Source organism: Xiphophorus hellerii, chromosome 8, assembly GCF_003331165.1.
Source record: "Xiphophorus hellerii strain 12219 chromosome 8, Xiphophorus_hellerii-4.1, whole genome shotgun sequence".
NCBI lineage: Eukaryota > Metazoa > Chordata > Actinopteri > Cyprinodontiformes > Poeciliidae > Xiphophorus > Xiphophorus hellerii.
In genome coordinates this window covers 29,674,529-29,702,134 of record NC_045679.1, presented here as the reverse complement: position 1 = coordinate 29,702,134, position 27,606 = coordinate 29,674,529, and the positions used below count along the sequence as shown (strand labels likewise).

Here is a 27,606-nt window from a genome sequence, read left to right as displayed (position 1 = left end):
TTGTAAAACTGAAGATGAAAATATTTTGTCCAGAAAGATATCATACATGTTAGGAAGTTGCAAATAAAAGTTTATTTTGTGTTAATAAGCAAAGAAAAAAAAATCTTAGGGAATTAATTTCCTAATATGGAAGGAAAACCAAAAATGTTACCATATATGCCCAATGTGACATATGTCACAATTAAGATCTGTGCCAGTGGGTGGCGCTATTTTTTTTTTATTTTAAAAAACCCTTCAGATATGTGCTACATATGATCCATTTGATATAATATGTAACTCCCATGATTTTGTTAAAAGAAGAAATAGGTCTAAAGCTAAAATTATTTAGAATCACATAAATTGTTTCGCTGGCATTTGTTGTTTTAATTAATGGTAAATAGTTAACTTTAATTAATGCTGTATTTTATGTAAGATTATTTTATTTTTATTGCTTTAGTTATTGTCTTGGAGTTGGGTAATGATACCTCAAACTTAATTTTTTTCAAGATATGGTAAAAATAGTATAAACTTTATTTTTATGATGCTGCTATGTGGCTATTATTTATATTCATTCTTTCTATTAAGACTACACTGTCTTAGTGATTACTTTCAGTTCTAAAACATTTTAAACTATTTCTCTTCATATGACAGTTGGTGGAGCATTACTCCTACAAACCAGATGGCTTGTTACGAGTACTCACAGAGCCATGTCCAAGACCTGACGGTGAAACTGGTAAAGACAGACACATCTGGTCAAAATCTGTCAAGATGAGTCTCTTGCACTTAAGTTTAAAAGCTGATTTTATTACCAGATCCCAGTCTAATCCAGATTGATCCTCATGTTTCAAATTTCTTGTTCACAGTGCTAATAGGACGACCAGTACCTCCATGGAACCGTCCTATTTTAATTACAAAGGTAAGTTATTCATGAATAAGTTATTGAATAAGCACATTTGATACAAATGTCTTTATGGCCCAAATTTCCAGAAAGGATAAAAGTAAATCCACACTCTTCCAGGTCTCATTACTTGTTTTAAGTTTTTATCACCTTAAAGCAGGTTTAGTAAATAAACTATTTTAAGAGTTTGGGTCATCAGCAATCATCAACACTCTGGAGTGATCACAAGTTCTTTGACTTGAATGACCATGAAAAGACTACAGTATCTTTTACAAAAACTTTTTCGACATCTTTCATTCCTAGAAAACTGCAGCAGCTGGTATTCGCACCATAATTAATAAACTTCCCATACCTGGAACTAAGGTAAATAGCTTCACAAGCTTCAACAAGCATCAGTGCTCTTACTGCCACAATTTCAAGATATCTGCCTTAGTCTGATTGATAGATGTAACTGAACATTTTTGAGAAAAAAAATATACCTGCATGTCAACTGGTCTTTGCATGTTCACCCATGAGGTTGGGTTTTACCATTAGGATATAGTAAAGATGTAGATAGTAAAACAGGTACCTATAATCCTCAGGGGTGGAGCTTCAGGGGGGGCTGGGAGGGTAGCACGCCCCCCTGAGGGAGTCACTGTAGAGGTTATATAGGTTTCTCAGTCAGGTTTAAGTCATGGTTCCTAAACATTTGCAAGACCGACTGATTTTGGTGATGTAGTGAGTATAAAATATTGAATAAAATGTGGTGCTGCATGACTGGCTTTATTTTCACTCTTAATTTTATGACACAGAAATTCACAAGCGGTTCCAGGTGTGTTTCTTGTCACCAACCGTCCACCAATGTCATCATCAGTCACTTGGCAACAGACTGGAGACTAGATGGAGATTTTTTTTTATACGGACTAAGTTAACGTGAGTGGCACTTTAATATAAGCATAAAAGTGGAACGGCAAAGCGAAAGGAAAGGAAAAAAGAGAAGCCAAGTTACAAAAGCTGGATGCACATTTTGTTAATCTCTGCAGATGAGCTGGACTTTTTTGTTGGCAGCAATTCAGACCTGCCAGCACATTCAAAGAGCTGGGCTAGTTACAGATAGCAATCATAATGTGTGAGTTAGATATAGACTTTTGATGATTGAAAATTGTAGTGGCCCTGCTGCCAGCTTGTATGCCCTTTTTTCTCTCTTGGTGATACAGCGGTAATGTCAGGGACTGACACGCTTTTGAAAATCCGCTTTGAACACATGCAAGCCAAGAGAGCGGTATGGTGTCTAGCTAAGGCGTAGGTTGGAGCTTCCTGCAAAAGCACCTTCCAAATAGTCCAGATTGGGTGTGAATGGTGGCACGCGGTATGTGCATAGAGATACAAAAATCCAGAGCTGCGCCAGGCGCTGCGACAACCAGCGAGGCCAAGGTGGGGGTGGGGACGCCATGCACTGCCACTCATCCTATCCAACGCATCATCCATAAACGTAGCTTCAGCAGTTGCTAGCTGCTCCAGGCTCCAAAGTGGATGTCAAAATTATCCGATCATTATACGTGGTGCTGAGCTACTTTGGATTTGTGTTGTTTCATCATTAGTGACCATGTAGCCTGATGGTTTTGTTGTTCTTTTGATTTGTTATGCTTCATATTTGTTTGATGGGTTTCAAAATGACATAGAGGCTCTCCATGGTGTGGAAGCTTGGAAGTCCTGCTGTTGCTGGCATGTATGTATATTATAAAATGATGTTATCATGAGCTTTATTATTTGGGTATTAAGAGCCCGGTTATTAGCACCGCCTGCAGCCCGACTCTGATTTGTTCCGCCTTTGATAACGCTCACAATATTTCCATTCAAAACTTCTTCCAAAATAGGCCTACTTCTTTTTACAGATTTTTTTTCAACCAAGCACTTTGAGAAGTTGCTTATTTCCACATTCTATTCTCTTTCTATCTTCATAAACAGAATCCTAGACCACCCGTCGGCCCTAATCCCTATGAAACTGGTAAGCTCCGGAAACGCTCAGTTGAATTAAATTCAGTGTATCTATGCAGTGCCAATTCACAAAACATGTTTATATGGTGACAGTGGAAAGGAAATCTTCCCCAGTACATGAGGAAACCTCAAACAGAATGTTTAGGTCCAAAGGTAAGCTCTCGAGCAGAACATTTATGGGAATTTTTACAGTTACAATTCCTTTTCATCAAAGTAAGAAATGAATGAGGTAGTTTGGGGAATAGGACATTTCCAACTCTGGCAATACTGTAAAGGTGAAAGAAAAAAGTTGTTGCATTATTACAGGAGGTCAAGTTGAGGCTAACTAAACAGTTAGTTTTTTAGATGTTCTAGTCTAAGGTGGAAAGCCCTCTGTTTTGTTTGAGATTTAAAGCCAAAGTATAAATACTACCCAAGCTTCAAAACATGTGATCTATCCAATATGGAACAATTGTGGCGATGGTGGTAGGAGTTTGTCCTGCAATTGGTGGGTTGTCAGTTCAATATCTGTTCTGTCTGCCTCCATTGTTGGGTCCTTGGCCAAGACACTTAAATAATAAAACAGATCATGCACATTCAACTGTGGATCATACTGTTGGCCTCCTAAAATGCTGGTGGCTTTAATTCATGTTACTGTGACAACCAGAAGTTATAGTTTTTCAATCTTCACCTCATTCAAATCACTTTCTGCCTTGGTGAAATTGTGTTTTTTCCCTTGTGTTTCCCATGGTTACCATTGTTAATCATTAAATAAGATGATCTGGTCATTTAAATAAACACACTGACATTAATTAGGTGTTTTGTATTTACGGTTAAATGTGGGCATGTAGAGGGAAGAGCCTGAGGTGGGACCTTGAATGCAAACTTTGAGGTACAGCTGTGATTTATAAAGGCAAATCTTTTGCTGGTGTGCATGTGCATGGTTTTATAAATCTGGATTTGTTTTTGGCATACACCATTTTTGGGCATATGTATTTAATATGGATCTGCAGTCCTTCATAAATGAGACCCCAGAACACTAAACACTGGAGGTTTCGTCCATGTAAGAAGAGGGTTTGGTAGAGAGCCACCTCAGGCTGAAGCAGCATGTTAGATGTTTTATTTCTACATTGGCATCATGGATTCTTGGGTCCAGTGGTGGTTTATGTGTAAATTGCCACCCTGGATGTTATGTTTACAAATAATACATTTTCTTAAAATGTTCAGTCTTTTCAGAACTGCAAACAAAATAACACATCACATATTAGTTTGATTTTGACATCTTGTGCTTTTTAAAGTCTCTTTAAGTTATAACTATTTTACTAGAAGTCTTCATAGTGAGCATTAGTAATACAGCAAAGAATTACACATCTCCATAAATACAGTGCCATATTATTTGAGAGGCAGATTAATTTTTACATGTTGCCCATAATATTTATATATTATGCTTCCGACTTACAATGTAACCCTACATTTATTGTAGGATTATGGTTATCTTAGAATAAATGTAAAAAGAAAGGGGTAAATATGGGTTTAATAGTTCAGTTCTTCCCCATATAAGAATAATTTCCCTTTTAATCTAGGTGACATTTTACATTTGTGATACTAATAATTCAAACTTTTCTTAATGAACTTTAAATTGTTTGACTTTCTTTACAATATGTGAAGTTACTCTAAGGGATGAGATGACACATATCAAAGATATAAAAATGTGACTTGTTTTAATACGTGTTAGAGAGCTGTTTTAGCCTTTTTAGAGCTCTGTTTTCATTTGAATTTTCAGAGGCAATGCCGATGGACACAGAGGTATATGAAAGCCCTTATGCAGATCCTGATGAACTGAGGAGCTCCACCGTGGATCGCAACCAACTTTTCCTGGAGGATGGAGAATTGGGCTCAGGAAACTTTGGCACTGTCATGAAAGGAATCTACAAGATGAGAAAGTATGACACTGCACTTTGATACAAACAGCACTCAGAAAACCATGACAACCTTCAGATCCACAAAATGTTCAGTCCGCACTTTGTCAGCATGAATCATTCACTGAAATGAAAAGTCATGGAAATCTTACAAAACCCATCCTTGATCCAAATCACGGTAACCCTCTCAATTTTGTCACAAAACTAAGGCAAATTTATGAAAGTTGAATCAATCAATCAATTGAATTTTATTTATAGCACATTTCAGCAACATTGCATTTCAAAGTGCTTTACACCACAAAAACACAAAGTCATGCAACATAGAATCAATAATTGAAATATTACATTCAGGGGCGGATCTAGAAAAATATTTACGAGGTGGCAAGAGGGGGGCAAGAACTTTTCAAAAACAAAAAAACAAAACTTAATTACTTAATTTACTTGTTGCAAAATATTGTTTTTGACTTGCATTATTTCAAAATGAGTTTCATGTAGCACTGAGGATTAAAAATAATTTCTTAATGTAGTATAGTTAATTATTTTTACGTCTTTCATACTGCTGCTAATTGATATGTATTACTGGATTGGACAGCTCCTATTAGTCGCTATGTGATGCTTTGTGTCCAGAAAACCATTCTATTCCAATGCAGAACGAGCAGAAATCTGTCATAAAAATATTAGTAGCGCCATCATTTATTATCAGATATATCTATTAAATATGATTTTAAAAAAGCTGAGAAAACTGATGTTTGATACATAAATTCTCCTTGATACAAATCTATAAACAGTTTGGTTTCTGTTAATTATGTCAAGATGCAAGAAAGGGTGAATTTCTCTTATAATGGTCAATCGTTTTATTTTAAATATACTGTAGGAGCCGTAGTTTGATGATTGTTATAAATATCGCCATATTTTACAAACAGGGGGAATCAGTTCAGTTTTTGTTGCTTGTTTAACTTTTAATAATTGCAATGGCTGCAGTGCGCCACAATAAAGGTGCAATAAAGCTGATAAACAGGTGAAGAACAAAACTAGACCAAACCACTTCTATTCTGCTTTTTCTCGCTCTGTGTGGCGGCATTAGTGGCCCCATTGCCATGGCAGCTGATAGACAACAGCTCAATGAGCAGATAAAGCAGAGGAGGAATCAATCCCAATCAACAAACATTTCCCACACAAAAAGTAGCAAAACCACCAAAACAGAACGTTCAGTTTGTTACATTATGTTGTCAGGCTTGATGTTTATATTGTCATTATTAAGAAATTTTCACCTGAACACAGTGGTGATTGATTAACTGATTTAAACTCCTGCTCTACTGATTACGGAGTGTGCAGGTTGACCTCTTTTAATGCTAATGGAACCAAAACACACTGAACTGTGCAGCATGTTAAGGTTATCAGAGTCAATAGCAGGCTAGCAACAGTTAGGCTAGCATAACTAACTCTCACTGCTCACTTTTTAAATTTTTTCTTTGCATTAAAACTTTTTCCTCATCTGTTAAATGTGAAACCGTTGAACCTTGTCATCTATGGCTGTCATAGAGTTGAATTAACCAATAAACACTTGGTCCATTTTTCAGATTCTTTGCGTGATTGTGGTATTTTCCTGACCACCAATATTCCTGACTCAATGGACAGCAATGGCACACGATGAGTCACTGATGTCCAGTCCAGTAATATACAGTATATTCAACCATATCAATGCTGCTGCCTCACGCTCTGTCCTTCCAGTTTCTCTCACACTTCCCGCTACTTAGCAGTAGATGTCAGATTACATTGTGTTGTCAGAAAGTTACAATGTTGTCGGAAAAAAGAGATTTATGCGCTTAATGTCCGATTTGCCATAACTATTTATTGAATTCATAGTTGCCAGCAGGGGTGGAAACAGGGGTGACCAGTTTAGTCTAATTTTAAAGGCTCTGTGTTTCAGCAGCATTGCAGTGTTCTGGAAGTTTGTTCCAGATTTGTGGTGCATAGAAACTGAATGCTGCTTCTCCATGGTTCTGGATGCAGAGCAGAACCAGAACCAGAACCTGAGGGATCTAGAAGGTTGATACAATAACAAATGTATTGTGGTGCTAAGCCGTTCAGTGATTTATAAACTAACAACAGTATTTTAAAGTCTATTCTTTGAGCTACAGGGAGCCAGTGTAGGGACTTTAAAACTGGTGTTATGTGCTCTATCTTCCTGGTTTTAGTGAGAACGCAAGCAGCAGCATTCTGGATCAGCTGCAGCTGTTTGATTGATTTGTTGGACAGACCTGTGAAGACGCTGTTGCAATAATCAATGCGACTGAAGATAAATGCATGGATGAGTTTCTCTAGATCTGGCTGAGACATTAGTCGTTTAATCCTGGAAATGTTCTTCAGGTGATAGAAGGCCGACTTTGTAACTGTGTTTATGTGGCTCTGAAGGTTCAGGTCAGAGTCCATCACTACACTTTGACTAGGCCAGTCTCAGTGCTGTGGTGGCCCTGGAAACCAGACTGGAACACATCACATCACATCATCAATCGGAAGCTATTTTATTGTTTAAACAGCTTTTTCAATAATTTTGCTGATGAATGGGAGGTTGGAGATCGGCCTGTAATTCTGCAGTAGTGATTTGTCCAGATTGTTCTTTTTCATCAGAGGTTGCATTTAGGCTGATTTTGAAGTCTGGGGAAAAACACCTGATGAAAACTTTGAGTTTATTATTTGGATCAAATAATTTGTAATGACGGGTAGGACTTTTTTAAAGAAAGTTGTGGGTTGATATCCAGACAGCAGGAACCTAAGCTTAATTAATTTATAATTTCTTCTGGTCTTTTATAATTAAGTAGTTGAAAATGGCTAACTTTTTATGCATTTGTTATGTTTGGGTATAGCATTGGTGCTGGATTTCAGGGTTTCTCCCAGAAAACTTGCTAAGCCCGGTGGTCGGGGCACCGAGGTGGACCACCGGGCCACATCACCAGTGAAACGCTATTTAAAGTAACACCTAGTCTTAAGAACAACTCATAAAAAAATACAATTAAAATGAATATTACTTATTTGCACTTCCGTTTAATCTAAATTGAGTCAGCAGCTCCATCAGGCCCCCCAGGGCTTCAGGGGCCATAAATGCTAATATTTTAACACAGACCACAGATACATAATTGTAACATTTGTTTATTGAGATTATCAATGGTGTTAAATTTGAATCAATGGTTTCAGCATACATAAATTAAAATATTTTAAATTGTTTAACATTTATATGTACGATTTTAAGAAGCTGGCAAGTTTACTTTGTAAAAGTTTAAAGAACAATCTTCATAGTTAGATTGTTTTGTTACCATAGCAACAATCTGATGCTGTGAGTTTAATCTTTGAGTTTGAGATCTGTTTGTTCACAAATACAAATTAATAAACTACAATTATAACTTATTGCTTTTTAGGTTGGCCAATTAAACTACTCCCCCTGTCCTAGATTTCACTAAAACACAGAAGCTGTTAGAGGTGCTGATGTTTTTAGCAGCAAGAGGGTATCACAAGCTCTTAGAGAGCTTGGAGTTCTAGTACAAGACCTGCTTTAGGGAGGTGAGATGGCAAAACATATCCAACTCTTGAGTGAAGCGGGGCTTAGTGTGAACACAGTAGAGTAGCGTATCAATTCTGTGCGCTCTGGTGTAATTCTGCAAAATCATCAAACAACTTGAAGCTCGTCTTGTCACCTCATCACACAAACAATGGACTGTTAATGTTTATATACAGGACAATTGAACAACATTTCACTTTTTATCACATACCCAGAATTTTTCTCAATCTATCTCAATGGGATTTTATGTGAAAGACCAAGACAAAATATACAGAACAAATATGAAGTTGAATTTATGGCTTTCAAATATTTTTAAGAATGAAAATGTAAAGTATGGGATGCATTTGTATTCAACCCACTTGATTAATAAAATGGCCTGTGAGTAATTTACACAGGCTGAGGTCATTACAGGATGTTAAGGTCTTAGAGGTTTATTAACAGACATTTGTGAACAAACAGCATCATGAAGAACAGAGCAGGCAGCTCAGGAACACTATTGAGAAGTTCTCAACAGTGACAGGGTTAGCAAACATACATTTGGTCAGTCAGGGATAACTCTGTTTTAAACTACTGTATATGACTTGGGTCAAATCTTTTGGGTTTCTGTCAGGTCTAAATACCTATTAGACAATTTAAACAAACACAGGAAAGACAAGAGAGTTAGATTCTTTGTTTCTCGCGAGGAGAGCAGACAGAGATGTGCTTTCAGTTACAAATCTCCAAATGCTCTGAAACACATCTGACCGCTCCTCTCTTTTTATTACTTTCAGAAACCCTCGTACATTGGGCGCTTTGCAACTTCTCAAAGGGAGGGGGAAAACAATTCATCACTAGTTGCGGCGCTAATGACATTCACTATTTAGACGCATGTTATCTACACTCTAAATCCTTCTCCAGTCGAGTACCAGACACGGCCGGCGTTGAGTAAAACAAGTTGTATATCACACAGGAGAGCAGAGTTTATTGCTGGGCAATAAACTCTGCTAGAAGAGTTGTCTCCGCTATCTCCCAGGCTTTGCTGATGGCATCTCAAGGAAGTCACAGGAAGGAATCAAAGTTATTTAACACACAGAAACATTACTTAAAATAGAAGAAAAAGAGAAAAAGCATATAATTAAACATTATCTAAATGTAACTACAAGGCTACATGATACAACGAATATTTGATAATTACTAAAAATACAATTTATCCAACAGTTTCCTTCCACAAAGTTATCACATTAGTTTGCTGGAGTTCTGGCTCATTCCAACAGCTCATTGAAGGAAGACAGTTCAATTTATCAAACTAGCATGCTATGTACTGTTATGTGATGCAATACATACAGTATATAACAATACAAGTTTTAATTGATGAGGTCTTGTTGCTTTATTTGTAAATTGTAAGCCAATTCCGTTAAAAGATATTTGTTCATTACTAGCTTTTATGAAGTAGCAATATGAACTAGTTATGAACTAGCTTATTACTAGTTCATAACTAGATCAGATCAACCTGATCAGGTTCAATCAGGAATCAGATTTGAACCTTTGAAAATTAAGTTTGAGAACTACCTTTAAGCCGTTTTGCTTTCACCTCAAAATTATACAGTTTTTTGTGTCTATACATAATTGTGATGGACCGAGTTAAAAACAGGAGAAGTCACAGGACATATTAGAAAAAAGAGGGTTGTTTATTTTAACCCAAAGATTATAAATGACAAAAGATAAACTGAGCTCATAAAAGAGATCAAAGAAACAAAACTGAACTCAGGCAAAAATGTAAACAAACTGGCTGCACAAACAAACATAACTGACCTAACAAAGAAATGACACACGGGGGTTTATATACTGGCTGATCAGACCAATTAAGACACAATAGGGGTAACTAAACAGAATACAATTACAAATAACACAAAAAGAAATAACAGTACAGCTAAGTGTGGCTAAACTAAAGACCTAAAGATGAAAATCAAAAATAGTAAACTTTAAATACTAATTTACTTAAATACAAAACTTATCTAAACAAAGAAACTACAAATTCCCCCTGCCAGCAGGAACTAGTGGTGGAGTCCAATCAGCATGTAAGCCTGCTGAGCCCTGGCCCCCATCCTTTGTTTGGCAACTCCAAGGCAGGTAAGTACCGGTGGGAAACAAACAGAATTAATCTTAAGCAAACAAAATTAACTTTAGGTTGATATAAATACATATGCTAACTAAATGTGCGCGCTAACATATAGAACAAATGCATTCAAATCAACTAATAAATGTTTTTATTGAAACTAGAGTGTTGTTGTGTTTATATGAAAAAATAAACTGTGTATAAAAAGAATTACCAACAAAGGAGTGTGGCCATGGATTTGGCCATCACAATAATCAGTTGTATTTATTAAGAATAGTCATTTTAATAAATACTGTTATACACTATATTTCCAAAAGTGTTCGCTCACCTGCCTTGACTCACATATGAGCTTGGGAAGCTAGTGGGCACAGCCACTGTCCCATTCCATCCCATTCTTAACCCACAGGGTTCAATTTAATGTCGCTCCTCCCTTTGCAGCTAAAACAGCTTTAAATCTTCTGGGAAGGCTGTCCACAAGGTTTAGGGTTTAGGAGTGTTTATAGGGATTTTTGACCATTCTTCCAGGAATGCATTTGTCAGGTCACATACTGATGTTGGACAAGAAGGCCTGGTTCTCAGTCTCTGCTCTAATTCATCCTAAAGGTTTTCTATTGAGTTGAAGTCAGGACTCTGTGCAGGACAGTCAAGTTCATCCAATCCAGACTCTGCCACCCATGTCTTTAAGGACCTTGCTTTGTGCACTGGTGCACAGTCATGTTGGCCAGCTGCAAACTGTCCCCACAAAGTGTGGACCATGGAATTGTCCCAAATGTCTTGGTATACTGAAGCATTCAGAGTTCCTTTCACTGGAATTAAGAGGATAAGCCCAGCTCCTAAAAAACAACCCCACACTATAATCCACCCTCCAAAAATCTTTACAATTGGCACAATGCAGTCAGGCAAGTTCTGTTGTCCTGGCAACCGCTAAACTCGTCAATCAGATTGCCAGACAGAGAAGCGCAATTCGTCGCTCCAGAAAACGTGCCTCCGCTTCTCTAGAGTCCAGTGGTGGTAGTTTTACACCACAGCATCTGACACTTTGCATTGCACTTGGTGATGTATGGTTTGGATGCAGCTGGTTACCATGGAAACCCATTCCATGAAGCTCTCTGTGCACTGTTCTTGACGTTTGGAGGTCTATAGTGATTGATTCTGCAGAAAGTTGTTGACCTCTTCACACAACATCCACTGACCCCGCTCTGTCAGTTTATGTGGCCTACCACTTCATGGCTGAGTTGCTGTTGTTCCCAAACACTTCCAGTTTCTTATAATACAGCCAACAGTCGACTGTGGAATATTTAGGAGCAAAGAAATTTCAAGACTGGATTTGTTGCACAGGTGGGATCCTATCACAGTTCCACGCTGGAATTCACTGAACTCCTGAAAGCGACCCAGTCTTTCACAAATGTTTGTAAAAACAGTCTGCATGACTAGATGCTTCATTTTATACACCTGTGGCCATGGAAGTGATTGGAATTGCAATAATTTGGATGGGTGACTAAATACTTTTGGCAAAATAGTGTATATATAATGAAATATTACAGAAAAGATATTTTATTGCAGTCTCCGAATTCACTAACATGTTATACAGATTAAATACACACAAACTATTTGGTTTCAAGCATATATTTTTGTTAATTGTGATGATTCTCTGTCTACATCAAATTAAATCATACTATTTAAAATCAGAATGTACAGAACAAGACAAAAAACTGTAATGTAGGGTGAAATAAAGTATTTTCTAAGAGGTTATTATAAGATACTTTTAATCTGAAAAAAGAACCTCTAAAAAGTACATCTTATAATTTGAGTATGATTGTTTATTTTCAATAAAATTCTACTTTTTCTTGTTGTAAACAATATATATATTTGTAGCACCCCACTGCTCCGTCCGCTAGTAACTGGGACAAGAACTTAAACTCACTGGTGGGGTGGCTATTTGGGTTCGAATAGTTCTGGTAGATACCACGCAGGTTTACCAATACTGAGTAATTCCTTACTCGTCCAATTATCATACACTCCTATGATGTAACATAAATTACTCCAGACAACCAGCTACCTGAACAGTTTCTTTTAATAAGAGCTTAAGAAAAATAAAACCTTAGCTCCACAAATCCCCAAAACAATCAAAAACTTAAACATAGAACAAGGTTATCAATTCCCTCACAACAAATGTTTCCCAAAACAAAATAAAGCCGATAAGGCACTTTTTCTTTTCAGTCCCTTATGTTTTACTCACTTTACCTTTGTGATTTTTAAGAAAAACCCTCACTGTTAACTGTTGTTTTACTACAACCAGAATTCAATTTTTGTTACCAATAGAACTCCATACATTTACAGAAAATTTACAGTTCAAAATCACAATATCACACATGGGCCCATACTCTCTCTCACACACACACTGTCCGGTACCGGTTTAAGGTTCCGTTGCAGGCCTGGTGAAGCTAGAGATCGATGTCGCTTCGACGATCCTCTTCTCCGTTTAAACAATGAACCAACTCCGACCTGCTCGCTCAGCCGACGTCCTCTCCGTGAAGGATGCTTCGCGAGTCCAACTTCCTTTAAAACTCCGCCACCCGAGTTGCAGGACTACTCCTCCGTCGCGCTGAAATCAGTGTCGCCATGTCGGATCAGCCGCAGTTCTCCTTGATTCAGCCGCAGTTTTCCTCCGTGCTTTTCACTGCAGAATTCTTCCGCAGATATCCCACACCCCGTGTGCAGGATTATTTGTGCAGAACGTGCCCTAACAATCCAGTTCCTTCTCCCATCTCAACCTCAGCAAACATTAGCAGCGGTCACCATTAGCTTCTTCTTCTCTCCCTCGCACTCTTCTCCTTTCCTCTTCCCATAATCCCATTGTTCAGTTTTTTTTTGCTGTTGAGTTCACTTGTCCCTCGTTTACCTAAACTACTTTCGTAGGTAGGATATTCAATATAGTCTTTAAACAAATGGGATGATTAATCAAACAATACACTTATGTAAATACACATGTCACCTCCAGAAAAGTTTTGGCTTTCTGTTTTTTCCATCATGTATATAATCACTCAGATTAAAAATGTACAAAAACAATACACATTTCTCACTTATCCTTTGTTTTCTTACATAAAACCAACCTCGTAAATATTTTGTAAATATTACAGGCCTTAAGTGCATGGTTTTTAACCAGGGGCTACATATTTATTTACAAACAAAGAAAAAAGTATGAACCCTTTGCAAACGAGGGTTTAAAATGTGCAATGTTATGCATAGATGCAGATTTTATTGGTTGAAATATTTTTGACACTATGGCTGATATGCAGATTTTTTTGAGTTGCAGCTCATGGTTCAACTAAAACCATCTCACCTAACAATTTAACACACCCCAGATGGATAAACACCACTTCAAGTGTTTCTATCTCATTTTCCTTTCATTTTAAAAAAAATCTGGCAGCCAAAGATTAGAGTGGTCTTGAATGTTTCTATTCCAACCGCATTTTCTCTGTTTTTTTTATTTGTTATCTTTTATCGTTTTCAATCTTTTCATTGCATAGAAGAAGAACTTCTGTTGTCTTCTTTGTTTATGGGGCTCAGCACTGCCTCCATCAGTGAACTTTCTGCCTCACCCATATTTTCACTACACATTTATAGCTAATCAGACTAAATGTGTCACACATTCATTAAATATATTAGACAGACATGCAGAATGTGCAATTTAACAAGTTTATTGATGATATTAAGAAAACAGCAATAAGCAATAAGCATGCACCAACAGCCTGCTTCATTCACTTTATGTGACAAGGCAACACCAAAGGTGAGGCACAGCACTGCCTCGCCCCACACTTTTGTTTTATTTCAACAGGCAATTTGTAAACTCAATGATATTGACTGCACAAATGTTAATGTTACCTAGGCCTGTCACGATAACAAATTTTGCTGAGCGATTAATTGTCTCAAAAATTATTGCGATAAACAATAATATTGTTTGAAGACCTTTTTCCACTGATTTAATGGAAATGACGTAATAATGCATGCGATTTCCTGCCAAAGATAGATACACTTTATTTTCAAAAGAACATTTAACACTGGAACTGATAAACAAAATAAACAAAACGGCCAAAAACAAAAATAAAATGGATTCTCAGTCTCCGTTAAAAATAAAAATAAATTACTTGAATAAAAACTAAACAACATAAAGCCAAAGTGGAAATAAATACTGCATTCAACCAAAAGAGTGCAGATTATGAAGTCTGTATATCATGTTGCCGTTCAGTAATAATTAGATTTAAATAGAGAAGATGGGCACAGTCTGTAACTGCTTATTTTCTGGCTATTCTGATTGATAAGGAGATTCATAGAATGATTTAAATGAGGAATTAATTGTAACTGGGATTATTTCCATATTTCCATCTTCTAATCTAATTAAGTTTATTGCTTTGTCTGATTGCATTTTAAAATTCTCCATGCAAGAAGTTTGCCTGCTTTGTCACCTTGGTCGTAGTAAGATTGTTTCAACCAAAGAAGATTTGCTGCAATTTAGTTAGTGGAAAGCTCTCTGTAAAAACTCATCAGCAAAAGCTCTTTATGTTTCCTGGGCTGTCATTTTGATATATGTCCAGCTCCAAACCTTTAAGTGCAAGTGTAAGATGCTTCCTATCTTATACTTGCACTAGTTTGATCTGTACTGGTCTGAAAATATATGTCAATGTTATAACCAAGAAATGTAATAAATTTAGGGTCTTCCAAACCATTTAGTTTGAAAGCACCATCTAGGGGGACATTGATCAAGCTGTGATTAAAGATATATCAGGACCTTTCTGGCATGAAGATGAGAAGTGTCAATGCCAGTTGAACGGTGAGTAGGGGGGGGAGTAGCACACAGTTATAGTAATAATAATAATAATAGTAATAATAATAATAATAATAATAAAAATAGCTTTATTTCAACAGACTCGTGGTCCACAAAGACATGATACACAACAACACATACAAAATAAAAATAAATCGTATATAAGACTTGCATGCCAATGTTTCCACACAGCCGACTGGTATCTTAGTGCACTGACAGAAGGATGTGAAAACATTACAATAAGACTGTTCAATGAGCTGCACAAATGACACATAAACTTGTATATCAAATTTCTCATGAGTGCCTGAAATGTTCTAACATGTTCATTACAAAACATCTCACTTGCACTGAACCTGGTTTCTTAAGCAGAATTCTCAGGGAGTCATTATCAGCAACCTTATGCTTCTCCATGCTAGCTTTTTTACATTTACACCACAAAGGAGCTGCATACAATGATGTACAGTAAGCTTTGAACAAACTTATTTTTACCTTATCAGTGCACATACGAAATTTCCTCCCCAGAATATGAGGGAGGAAATTTCAGTTACTGGGTGTACAATATGAAACACTGCAGATAAATGTCATCATCATCATCACAGAGCTGGTCTGTGATGGAGTTACCCAGATATTTAGTGTTTGAACAAACATTTGACTTTTGCCCTGACAGAAAAAAATAAGGGAAAGAAAATTGTTTGTCTGCTTTAGTCCTACACACTAGCACAATTGTTTTCTTAGTATTATATTGCACATCAACCCATAATCAGAACAGATATTCAATAACTGCTAAAAACCATCACTGCTGGGTGAGAGGACAGCCAGGTCATCAGCTTACATAAAGTGATTGACCAAAGTATCACCGATCATACATCCAGTTTTACAGAGGTTCATTTCTTTTGACAGGTCATCCATGTACAAGTTAAACAGGGCAGGTGAAAGACGCACACCGTTACTCGCACCAAAAAATGTTATTACCCCATTTTATATGCATTTTCTGGTTTGAATACCAGTAAACTAAAATGTATATATTATCTGGAACACCTCTCTGTTTTATTTTATCAAATAACGTGTAGTGACTGACCCGATCAAAGGCCTTAGAGGTGTCAATAAACCCAATGAACACAGATGAATTTTTTCTTAGATATGCTCTTGCTGCCTCTTTCAGGCCATAAATACAGAAATCAGTTCCCAACTTGGCTTTGTAATAAACTGATTAAGATGACCACGCAAGATTTTTTCTAACACTTTAGATATCACACTAGCTAAAGCTATTGGTCTGTAGTTATTAAGGCAATAGTCACCACTAATTATATATTTTCCAGGCATGGCCAATATGGGAAAAAAAAATTCCTAAAAAAGGAGTGGTTGTCCTGATTAGGTCCATAAATGTTGACCAATGTGATCTAGGCTTCTAGTGTTCCCTGCAACATAGTATATTGAAGCTGAACGCTTCGTTATATTTAAAATCAATAAATAATCAACAATCCTGAGTTGTATTAATGATCTGTATGTCAGAACAAAAACCCCCAAAAATATTTTAACTATGCTAATTACAATCACTGGAAAAAGGCTTTCATGAATTTTTTTCTCTAGATCTCTGTCTGTGAAGATACTCAACATGGAAGTCTTTGTTGAATGAAATATTTCCTGTACCGCTGATGAAATTGATCAGTATATATGAATTCAACCTTGTCATTCATTGAAGAGAGCTTCACATTGTTTGTGTGTCAGAACTGTATTATGTACTGCATTGAAATATTGTACATTGGATTTTTTGCTGCATGTTGTCTGAAATCATTATATTGCTCTTATCTTTTAGGTGATGTGAAACAAAACATTCTAAGGCTAACCTTTCTGTGTTTTAGAACAGAGAAACCAGTTGCTGTTAAAATTCTGAAGAATGATGATAACAACCCATCGGTGCGTGAGGAAATGTTGCGAGAGGCAAATGTCATGCAGCAACTGGACAATCCTTACATTGTTCGGATGATCGGTATCTGTGAGGCAGAAAACCTCATGCTTGTCATGGAACTGGCTGAACTGGGACCACTGAACAAGTTCCTCCAGAAAAACAAGTATGTCATTTCCCCATTGTGGGACAATAAGGGATATTTCTATTCTATTCTATTCTATGTAAGTAAAATTGTGTTTAGAGGTTTTGTACTATTTATATCTATTCCCAAAATATAATAATCCAGACCAATTACCTTTAAAATGTAAAACAGTTCTGACCATCTTCAATAACTATTTAAAGAATGTAAATCGATGAGTTACAACATTTAATTTCCTTTTGAGATTAATAAAGTATTTTTGAATTTGAATTAGAACTTTTACATTAACATGTGTAGCTCATGGTGCATTGTTCTCTATGTTGTTTCTAACACTTGAAAATTGCCAAAAGATTCAAGGATTTTTACTGTCATAGCATTTCACAATTGCTTGGTTGTTGTACAAAATTCAAACTCAGTTCCCAGATCAAGAAGTCAAATAAATAAATAATGTAGGGTGTTTTTCGACTCTGGTCCTCAAGGCACACTGCCCTGCAGGTTTTAGGCATTCCCCTGCTTCTGCACACATGATTAAAATTGATGGCTGATTAACAGGGTTTTGATGAATTACAATCATCTGAATGGGGTGTGTTGAAGCAGGGGAACATCTAAAACATGCAGGTCAGTGTACCTTGAGGACCAGGGTTGGAAAAAACTGGTCAATACTATATATACAGTGCCTAGCAAAAGTATTCAGCCTCCTTGAACTTTTCAACCTTTAGCTGCTTTTCAGGCTTCAAACATAAAAATCTAAATTTTTTATTATTTTGTGAAGAATCGACAACAAGGGGAATACAATTGTGAGGTGGAACGAAATTTATTGGATATTTTAAACTTTTTTAACAAATAAAAAACTGCCAAGTGGGGCGTGCAATATTATTCGGCCCCTTTATTTTCAGTGCAGCAAACTCACTCCAGAAGTTCAGTGAGGACCTCTGAATGATCCAATGTTGTCCTAAATGACTGACGATGATAAATAGGATCCACCTGTGTGTAATCAAGTCCTGTATAAATGCACCTGCTCTGTGATCGTCTCAGGTTGTGTTTAAATTGCACAGAGTATCATGAAGACCAAGGAACACACCAGGCAGGTCCGAGATACTGTTGTGGAGAAGTTTAAAGCAGGATTTGGATTAAAAAAAAAAGGTTTCCCAAGATTTAAACATCTCAAAGAGCAGTGAGCAAGCGGTCAAATTGAAATGGAAAGAGTATCAGACCACTGCAAATCCACCAAGACCCGGCCGTCCCTCTACACTTTCATCTGGAACAAGGACAAGAAAGATCAGAGATGCAGCCAAGAGGCCCATGATCACTCTGGATCTACAGAGATCTACAGCTGTGGTGGGAGAGTCTGTCCATAGGACAACAATCGGTGGTACACTGCACAAATTTGGCCTTTATTGAAGAGTGGCAAGAAGAAAGCCATTTCTCAAAGATATCCATAAAAAGTCTCATTTAAAGTTTGACACAAGCCACCTGGGAGATACAGCAGACATGGAAAAAGGAGCTCTGGTCAGATGAAACCAAAATCAAACTTTTTGGCCACAATCCAAAACGATACGTTTGGCATAAAAGCAGCACAGCTCATCACCCTGAACACACCATCCCCACTGTCAAACATGGTGGTGGCAGCATCATGGTTTAGGCCTGCTTTTCTTCAGTAGCAACAGGGAAGCTGGTTAAAATTGATGGAAAGATGGATAGAGCTGAATACAGAACCATTCTGGAAGAAATCCTGCTGGAGTCTGCAAAAGACCTGAGACTGAGATGGAGATTTATCTTCCAACAAGACAATGATCCATACATAAAGCAAAATCTACAATGTCCATTATTTGTGAATGTAATGGTTCACAAATAAATGTATAAACTTGTTAGAGTGGCCAAGTCAAAGTTCAGACCTGAATCCAATTGAGAATCTGTGGAAAAAGCTGAAAACTGCTGTTCACAAGCGCTCTCCCTCCAACCTCACTGAGCTCCAGCTGTTTGGGCAAGAATGTGCAAAACTGATAGAGACAAAACCAAGTGACTTGTAGCTGTAATCGCAGCAAAAGGCGGCGCTACAAAGTATTAATGCAAGGGGGCCAAATAATATTGTACATCCCACTTTGCAGTTTTTTATTTGTTAAGAGTTTAAAATATCCATTAAATTTCGTTCCACCTCATGATTGTATTCTTCACAAAATAATAAAAATTTTAGATCTTTATGTCGGAAGCCTGAAAAGCAACAAAAGGTTGAAAAGTTCAAGGAGGCTGAAAACTTTCGCTGTATGTGGATAAATACACCTAAATCTAAACAAATCTTTTTGCTTGTTTTACTTTTTCTAGGAAATGTTCAGAAGGTGAACATTCAATTCCTTGTGTTCATTCTATTGTTAAAACAAATCACAGAAAATGAACAATAACTGAGAGTTTGACATTTTAAAAATTGCAAGAGTTCAGTTTTATTGTGTTCCATATTATAGATTCCTACATAATATTGTAAATCTGTTTTTATTGTAGCAACAACTGATGAAACTTTCAGCTTCAGAATACTCAGCATTAATTAATACATGACTATACATCTTCTAGGTGTAAATATAGAAGTACAGATACTGGATAAATCTCATCCGCTAAAGAGTCATACGACTATATTCTCAAATTGTCTGGCTGGTTCAAATCAGTTTCTGATTTTACCTGAAGCTTTTTTTTAACCCTAAATTAACATTCAGTAACATTTTTCTCCTTAAATTTCCCTTTTATCTTTAAATCTAACTGTGCTGTATTTTTTATTTTTTTCCCTCATGCTGCCTTTTTAAATTTTGGATAGCTTCAAATTAAAAAAAATTTTTTTTTTTAACGTCACTCCCATGATTTGAGATTTATTTCCTATTAAACTCTGGATAAATAATGATTTTCCACAGAAACACATCAGTAAAGAACATCACAGAGCTGGTTCATCAGGTGTCTATGGGGATGAAATACCTAGAAGAGCATAACTTCGTTCATAGAGATCTTGCTGCCAGGAATGTACTGCTGGTCACACAGCACTATGCAAAAATCAGTGATTTTGGACTCTCAAAAGCTGTTGCAGAAGAGCAAAACTACTACAAGGTAATATGTCAAGATTCTAGGGTGTTTGGGTTTTTGGATGCATCTCTTTTTCTTTGTGTGTGTGGGTGTGTGTGCGTGGGTGCGTGTGTGTGTGTGTGTGTATTTAGAACTGCTTTGTTTCCAACATTCCCTATATACTGTATTTTGAAGGCCATTCCTCCCATTTCCGTAGTTCTACTTCAGTTACTTCCTTTCCCTCGTAGCTGAGCCTTGTTTATAATCACCCACCTTGTTCACCACCCAACTCTCCTGCAGAATATCAGTCAGAAAGCTAAGGTCACCCTTTTTTAGAAATTCAACAATCAATGTTCAATTTCTAACGAAATTCAATGTACAGATTTTAAATGATGGGACTAAGAGTTACTCTTATATGGATTCCCTCAGATGTAGAAATAAAAGAAAGCAAAATGGAAGATATTCCAAACAAGCAACTAAATACAGCATTCACAGCATTTCACTTTTTCCACATTTTTTTTAATTCAAAATTTTGTTAAACTAAACACTTTGCTCAAAATTCAGGGTTTCCCCCAGAAAACTTGCTAAGCCCGGTGGTCAGAGCGCCGATTCAGTCCACCAGCGGTCCACTATGTTTTTGTATTAAAAGATATTAAGTAGACAAGAAATGTACAAATATTACTGAGTAATTATATGTAACGGGAAGACAGCGTCAATGAAACAATATTTAAACCAACAACTAGTCTTAAAAACAACTAATCAAAAAATACAATTAAAATGAATATGAATTATTTGCACTTCTGTTTAATCCAAATTGAGTCAGCCTCTCCATCAGGCCCCCCAGGGCTTCAGGGGCCATAAATGCTAATATTTTAACACAGACCACAGATACATAATTGTAACATTTGTTGTTAAATTTGAATCAATGGTTTCAGCATACATAAATTAAAAGATTTTAAATTGTTTAACATTTATATGTAAGATTTTAAGAAGCTGGCAAGTTTACTTTGTAAAAGTTTAAAGAACAATCTTCATAGTTAGATTGTTTGTTTCCATAGCTACAATCTGATTCTATTAGTTTAATCTTTGAGTTTGAGATCTGTTTGTTCACAAATACAAATTAATAAACTGCTATTATAACTTATTGCTTTTTAGGTTGGCCAATTAAACTACTCCCCCTGTCCTAGATTTCACTAAAACACAGAAGCTGTTAGAGGTGCTGGTGGTTTTAAATGGAATGAAAATAGTCTCATAATATCTGTGCATGTGTAAAAGTATCTGTGTGTGTGTATTTACACACACATGGAGTGCTTTGAATCTTCACTCCATAGTTTTAGCAGCAAAAGGGCTCCCTAAGTCAAATTCTGCTCGAGGCCTCATCATGTAGGGCCCGTCCAAGGCCCTGCATGCCCTGCAATCTGCTGCACTGCACAGAGATGCGCAACAAATGGGAGACTGAATTCAATGCTGCCAATGTGGCTTTAGTACAGAGATCTCAAACTCCAGTCCTCAAGGGCCACTGTCCTGCAACTTTTAGATGTGCCTCTGCTGCACCACCTAAATAGAATAATTAGGTCATTAAGGCTCTGGAGACCTGATCTACACAAGGAGGAGGTAATTAAGCCATTTCATGCCAGTGTTTTGTACCTGTGGCACATCTAAAAACTGCAGGACAGTGGCCCTTGAGGACTGGAGTTTGAGACCCCTGCTTTAGTAGCTCTTCCATTTCGTGTCTGCTGAGTTTTTAAATAAGAGCCACAGAAAGTGTTTTGTTCAAGTTTTAAGGAATGAGTTCTTCAGATCTCGGCGCCACCATGTCATGATGTTGGTAGTGGAGAGGTGGACCCAAATGCAGAGGAGAAGGCGGCAGCTGAGTTTTTTTGATGATTTAATGTAGTATGGTAGAAATGATGATGATGGGCACTTACAAAAAAATTTTTAAAAATCCAAGGTAGCAACAAAAATAATTCCAAAAGAACATCAAACTAGGAGGCACTAGGAGAAAACAGGGAAGCACAGAGGACTGAGGTAAATGAACATGAGGATCTGATGAGGAATGGATGGAAGTGAATGAGAGGCTAAAATACTGGGAGGTAAAGAGTTGGACAAAACCAGGGCTGATGAGCTTCATTGGCTGCAGGTGAGAGTGGTTGGCACAGGAGCAAGTTGAGGGGTTAGGGTTAGACATCCAGCTGCTCCGCCAGTGAAACGCTCAGAGCAACAGAGGCGCTTGAAATCCGAAATTTAAAAAAAAAAAATTTTAATTATTATTTTCCTAAAAACAAGCAACGCTTAGCCTGGCAGGAGGCTAGTAAAGCATGGCAGGCCACCAGGCTTGTAATACACTGGGGGAAACCCTCAAATTCTATATACAAATACCTCATTAAATTTTTGAGTCTTTTGCAAATGTATAAAAATAACATTTACATGAGTGTTCATAGCCTTTCCTCAATACTTTGTTGATCCACCTTTAGCAGCTATTACAGTTACAAATCTTCGAATATGAGATTTGGAGATGGGTGTGTTAAACAGTTAAAGATGGGTTTAACACATGTAGGATGGAGACATCTGTCAGCCATTTTCAGATCTCTCCAGAGATGTTCAATCACATTCATGTTTGGACAGAGCCTTGGCCACTGCAGGACATTTACATGTGCTTTGGTTTTCATCCAGGATGTCTCTGCACATTCCTGTGTATATCTTTTCCCTTATCATAACTAGCAGACCCAACTCCAGAGGAATTTGGCTGGGACGGGCTATGGCTTATCTTGGAAAGGATTTGGGGAGGGTGGAGCAGTAATCAGGCATTTTATTTAATAGTACATAGATGAATGTTTATATAAAATGAATTAATTATGTTGTTTACTAATACAATATTAACAATAATTATGTAAACAGGGACATTCAGTTGTGCATAAGTCACTACAAAATGCTGAGTAGTTATGCTGAGATTTGCATAAACTTTAGCGCATACATTGCAGAAACTATTAATCTCTGAACTCTTTAAGTGTTTTTTTAGACAATGATGTCTGAAAAATAAGATAATAAAATAATCCTTTATTTTTCCCAAGTGAGAAATTTAAGCTGTCACGGCATAAAGTGGACAAGAACAAGAGAAACAGAAATGGAAAAACAACAAAATAAAACAGAGTAGTGTAGAGAAATCATACAAGCTAAACTAGAAATATCGATTTATATACAAAAATACAGATGTATATATGTAAATATATATATATACACACACACACACACACACACCTACTTGCACACCTATCCAAATAGTGCACACCCACACACACGTTTGTGTGGCTATCTGTGTGGTGACTTTCCATTGACTTCCCTTCATTTCTACAGCCTAAACCTTCCCTTTAGTCTAACCTCTAACCCCTAACCTTGACATACCTAAACTCAATTCACACCTTAGTCCTAAATCTAACCCCTGACCCAAAAAGAGCGTTTCCCCTTCTGGGGACCAGGCTTCGGTCCCCACAAGAAGCAGTTTGTCCCCACAACATTGTATGTGTCAGAAAAATGGCCCCCACAAGGTATTAAAAACAAACGCACATTTATATACCCACATTTACATTTACAAAACATATACATGCACATACACTCATACATACATGAACTGTCAGCAAGGGAAATAGTGTGCTGCTTATGGTAGCTATACAGACAAAAAATATTTTGGAGTATGAATGAGAGTGATTCTGAAATATTTTGAAAACATTGTCCTGATACATGCTTGGAACAGATATCTTTTTCTCAGCAAGTTATTATCCCTCCTTACCTGAGAAGACTGTGCTGCTTGCCTGTGGTCATCAGTAACATCCCCAACTTTGTTCTTTCTATTTTGACAATAAAGATTTCTTTTAAATATGTGAACAGCCTAATGCACTTCCAGTCACAACATATAGTGTTTACTGTGACTCATTAATCTTCAAATGGCCCAACAGGCTCAGCAGATAGAAGACAACATTAGAGCACAGCTGGTGTAAAACCAGATATCTGTAGCCCATATATTTTGGGTTAAAATATGCTTGTTCTTTCTGAGTTGAAGTTTCTTGTATTGGATAGAATCCAGAAAATGTTCTCAAGAAAGAGTAGTAATATGTACTTATATTATATTATATAACAGAGGCATACCAACAACTTTGTCCATGGGTGGAACACAACTCAAGTAATTTGTGTGTTTTGTCTTTCAGGCCAAGGGTCATGGGAAGTGGCCAGTGAAGTGGTATGCTCCTGAATGTATAAACTACTTCAAATTTTCCTCCAAAAGTGATGTCTGGAGCTTTGGTGTACTCATGTGGGAAGCATTTTCCTTTGGCCAAAAACCATACAAGGTAACTAACTAGACATTATAACATCAACTCACTTACTCATATCCAGCTTGTTCACAATAATTTAGAGATGCAATGCTATAATCCTCAGAACATTTTTCTAGGAGTTACCAGGTTGAGATGTTTGGACACTCTAGGGCAGGGGTCTCAAACTCACGGCCCGTGGGCCAACTGCGGCCCTCGGGACGATAGTTTGTGGCCCCCGCCTTAATATGAAAGTTTAATGTTAGTGCGGCCCGCGAGTTTAATATAATTGGCACTTTTCAGTGTTGTGTGCGGAGCTGAACGAACTTACCAATCACGGTGGAGTATATTGCTCTCGGGGGCGGGACATCGGCCGGGCCTATTTGCATTTTCTATTTGTCATTATTTGCATGCGGTACAAACGCAATTTCCGCGGCCTCTCCCGCTTCATGTGCTTCAGCATCCAGTCTAGACCCGGAAGTTGCTGATCAGTGTAACGTAATTAAGGTTAGGCGCTGTAACGCTTGGGTTGTGTTTAAGGGAGGAGAGGAGGTGGCAGATTCGTCAGGACGGTCAAAAACTCACAACCACACTGGTACTGGGAATTCCACAGTGTTGTCCTTTAATAAATACGCTCTTCACCAACCTTACAAAGCCCAGTTGAACGGCTGCTATATTATCAGACATGAAAATTGAGCAGCGTCCAAACAACCCGTAACATTACTAAAAAGTTAGGGAGCTAACATGTCCGTCTAGCACGTTTCTCCCACGCTCTCTACAGAGAAGCCGTGGCACATACTTCTGACATCATTAGTAATACTAGAGTATCTTAAAGAGACACTACACAATTACAGCTGTTACAGCGCCTGACTACGGCCAAATATGGTAATAGGCAATCAGAAAGGTTCGGCTGAGGAGACCGTGTGTGTGAATGCGGCCCAGACTCTATCTCCAGCGGCCCCCAGGTAAATTGAGTTTGAGACCCCTGCTCTAGGGGAAAGGGGGGCAACAACTGATCAGTGTCAGATCAACTTCAGAACACAACATCCATATTTTCCAATCAATCAAGTGAAGACAGAAAACATGTTCTTGGTGCAAACAAAACATAAACGTATATTTATAAATAAATGCTGTCTAAACATATATATGCTCTGCTGGTCTTTCATAGATACAGCCAATTGCTTGGCAAAGGTGACTGCTGCACAATCCTACCACATGCAAGACATTGTTAGAGCAATCCACTGGTCAAAGTCAATATAATAATTTGTCTGTTCTCTTTTATCTGTTGTTGAAGTTGCTATTTAGAAAATGCAAAGTTAATAAGCAAAACTGCAGAAGGAGTATATGTTTTATGTTTTAATTTTTACCACTGTTTAAAAACATTTCAACTCGTATATGGTCATCTTTAATTTGAATCATCTTCCACAGGGAATGAAGGGAAATGATGTTATGCAGATGCTTGAGAGTGGAAAACGCATGGAGCCACCAGTGAACTGCCCAACAGAAATGTATGACCTCATGACAACTTGTTGGACATATAAGTAAGTCTCATATCGCAATACATTCCTGGCAGCAAGATCTCTATAAGTATGTGTCTTATAACTGAATTAGAATTAACCATATAACTGTGATTCTTGGAGAAAGTATATATTAATTATCCACCAGTTTTCTTCAATTTCTGCTATTGTCTTTTCTTCCAGGGTGGAAGAAAGACCTGGATTTGCTGTCGTTGAGCCAAGACTACGAGAATATTACTATGACATTGCACAGTGATGTGACATGTCTTTGTGACAGAATATGTCATAGTCAATGTCAACATGTCAATGACATCTTCTATGTTATTTGTATGACGTTACTGGGCCAGGGGTGGGCAACTCCAGGCGTCAAGGTACATTGTCCTGCAACCTTTAGATGCGTCTCTACTTCAACACAACTGAGTCAAATAATGAGGTCACTGGCAGGACCCTAGTGCAGTCACCTCCTAAGTGTCTCCGCTTAGGAGTTGACCAGGACCAGGATTGCCCACCCTTGAACTAGGCTATAAAAAGTTTTGAAAAAGATGATTTGTCATTTGTAAGCCATGTGAAGTAGAGTAGATATGAAGTACAGATACCGTCATCTCAGTGTATTTAAAGCCAGAAATTTATTTAGTATTTTAGTAAATGTGTGGATCTAAAAATGTGAGAGGTTGTACATCACAATCAGCTGTCAGTATTATAACCCAGGATACAAACATCCTAAATTCTAAAATTGTCTCTGATTGATTCATTCTTGATGATGACAGAGAAAAGAACCACATAGGTTAAGACTGGGGCAGACTTCAGGCGTTGCATGAATGTATACTGAACAGGTGAATGTCGCTTTTAAAGTACAGTTCTTTCTGTGACAAAAGGTCAGAAATTTGGAAATTCTTACAGCATAAAATATTATGGATTCGTGATATATAATTTAGAACTTATTTTTCTGTCTGACGTTGGCAATCTTCTGTAAATCACTGTTGAGAACAGCTTCTTAAGACTTTAAATTATCTGTGCTTCCTTATGAAAAGTCTTAAAATGTAAATAAAAATCTAATACAGTTTTAGTTTTATATTTATTACATGTCTTAATGACAGTGTGGGATTGTTTTAGTATGACAGTGAAACTTTGCTTTATTTTACGTTTTGTTTGTCAGGGTTTCTATATTCATACTAATTCAATTACTGATAGTTAAACTGGAGAAAGGATAAAAAATATTAAATTAAATATTGTGAAAATATTCTAAGATGTCCGGAGGTACTAAAAGATCAACTTGAAGTGTGTCCAATTTTCCTATATATATAAAATCAGACAGAAATACCCATAATTTTGTATTTCTGCAAGGTAGTCCAGTTGGTCCCACCAGTGAATTACCCAACAGAAATGTATGACTTCATGACAACCTGTTGGACATATTGTTTTTAGTAAAATATGTTAATATGTTCTAATGCTGAAATTAATTTTTTA

At 37.1% G+C, this 27,606-nt stretch overlaps 1 protein-coding gene and 1 long non-coding RNA gene across 7 annotated transcripts in view; one reads left to right on the top strand and one right to left on the bottom strand.

Moving 5' to 3' along the window:
* syk (spleen tyrosine kinase) overlaps positions 1 to 27,202 on the top strand; it is a 63,328-nt gene extending 36,126 nt beyond the window's left edge. For 3 of the 6 annotated variants that reach the window (XM_032570420.1, XM_032570419.1, XM_032570418.1), the window contains 11 exons: positions 631 to 712; positions 843 to 895; positions 1,181 to 1,240; positions 2,825 to 2,864; positions 2,948 to 3,007; positions 4,617 to 4,776; positions 17,091 to 17,300; positions 20,174 to 20,363; positions 24,521 to 24,661; positions 26,051 to 26,163; positions 26,323 to 27,202. In XM_032570420.1, coding sequence (XP_032426311.1) covers positions 631 to 712; positions 843 to 895; positions 1,181 to 1,240; positions 2,825 to 2,864; positions 2,948 to 3,007; positions 4,617 to 4,776; positions 17,091 to 17,300; positions 20,174 to 20,363; positions 24,521 to 24,661; positions 26,051 to 26,163; positions 26,323 to 26,395 — 1,182 coding nt within the window. In that variant the 3' untranslated portion in view covers positions 26,396 to 27,202. The remainder of the gene's footprint in view (positions 1 to 630; positions 713 to 842; positions 896 to 1,180; positions 1,241 to 2,824; positions 2,865 to 2,947; positions 3,008 to 4,616; positions 4,777 to 17,090; positions 17,301 to 20,173; positions 20,364 to 24,520; positions 24,662 to 26,050; positions 26,164 to 26,322) is intronic. The other 3 variants (XM_032570422.1, XM_032570421.1, XM_032570423.1) reach the window with 3 other exon arrangements.
* LOC116724722 (uncharacterized) lies at positions 12,460 to 14,376 on the bottom strand. Its single transcript, XR_004340266.1, has 2 exons — positions 13,188 to 14,376; positions 12,460 to 13,093 (listed from the first exon to the last, which is right to left on the bottom strand). It is a non-coding gene; the product is annotated as an uncharacterized LOC116724722 (long non-coding RNA).
* Positions 27,203 to 27,606: the final 404 nt, after the last annotated feature.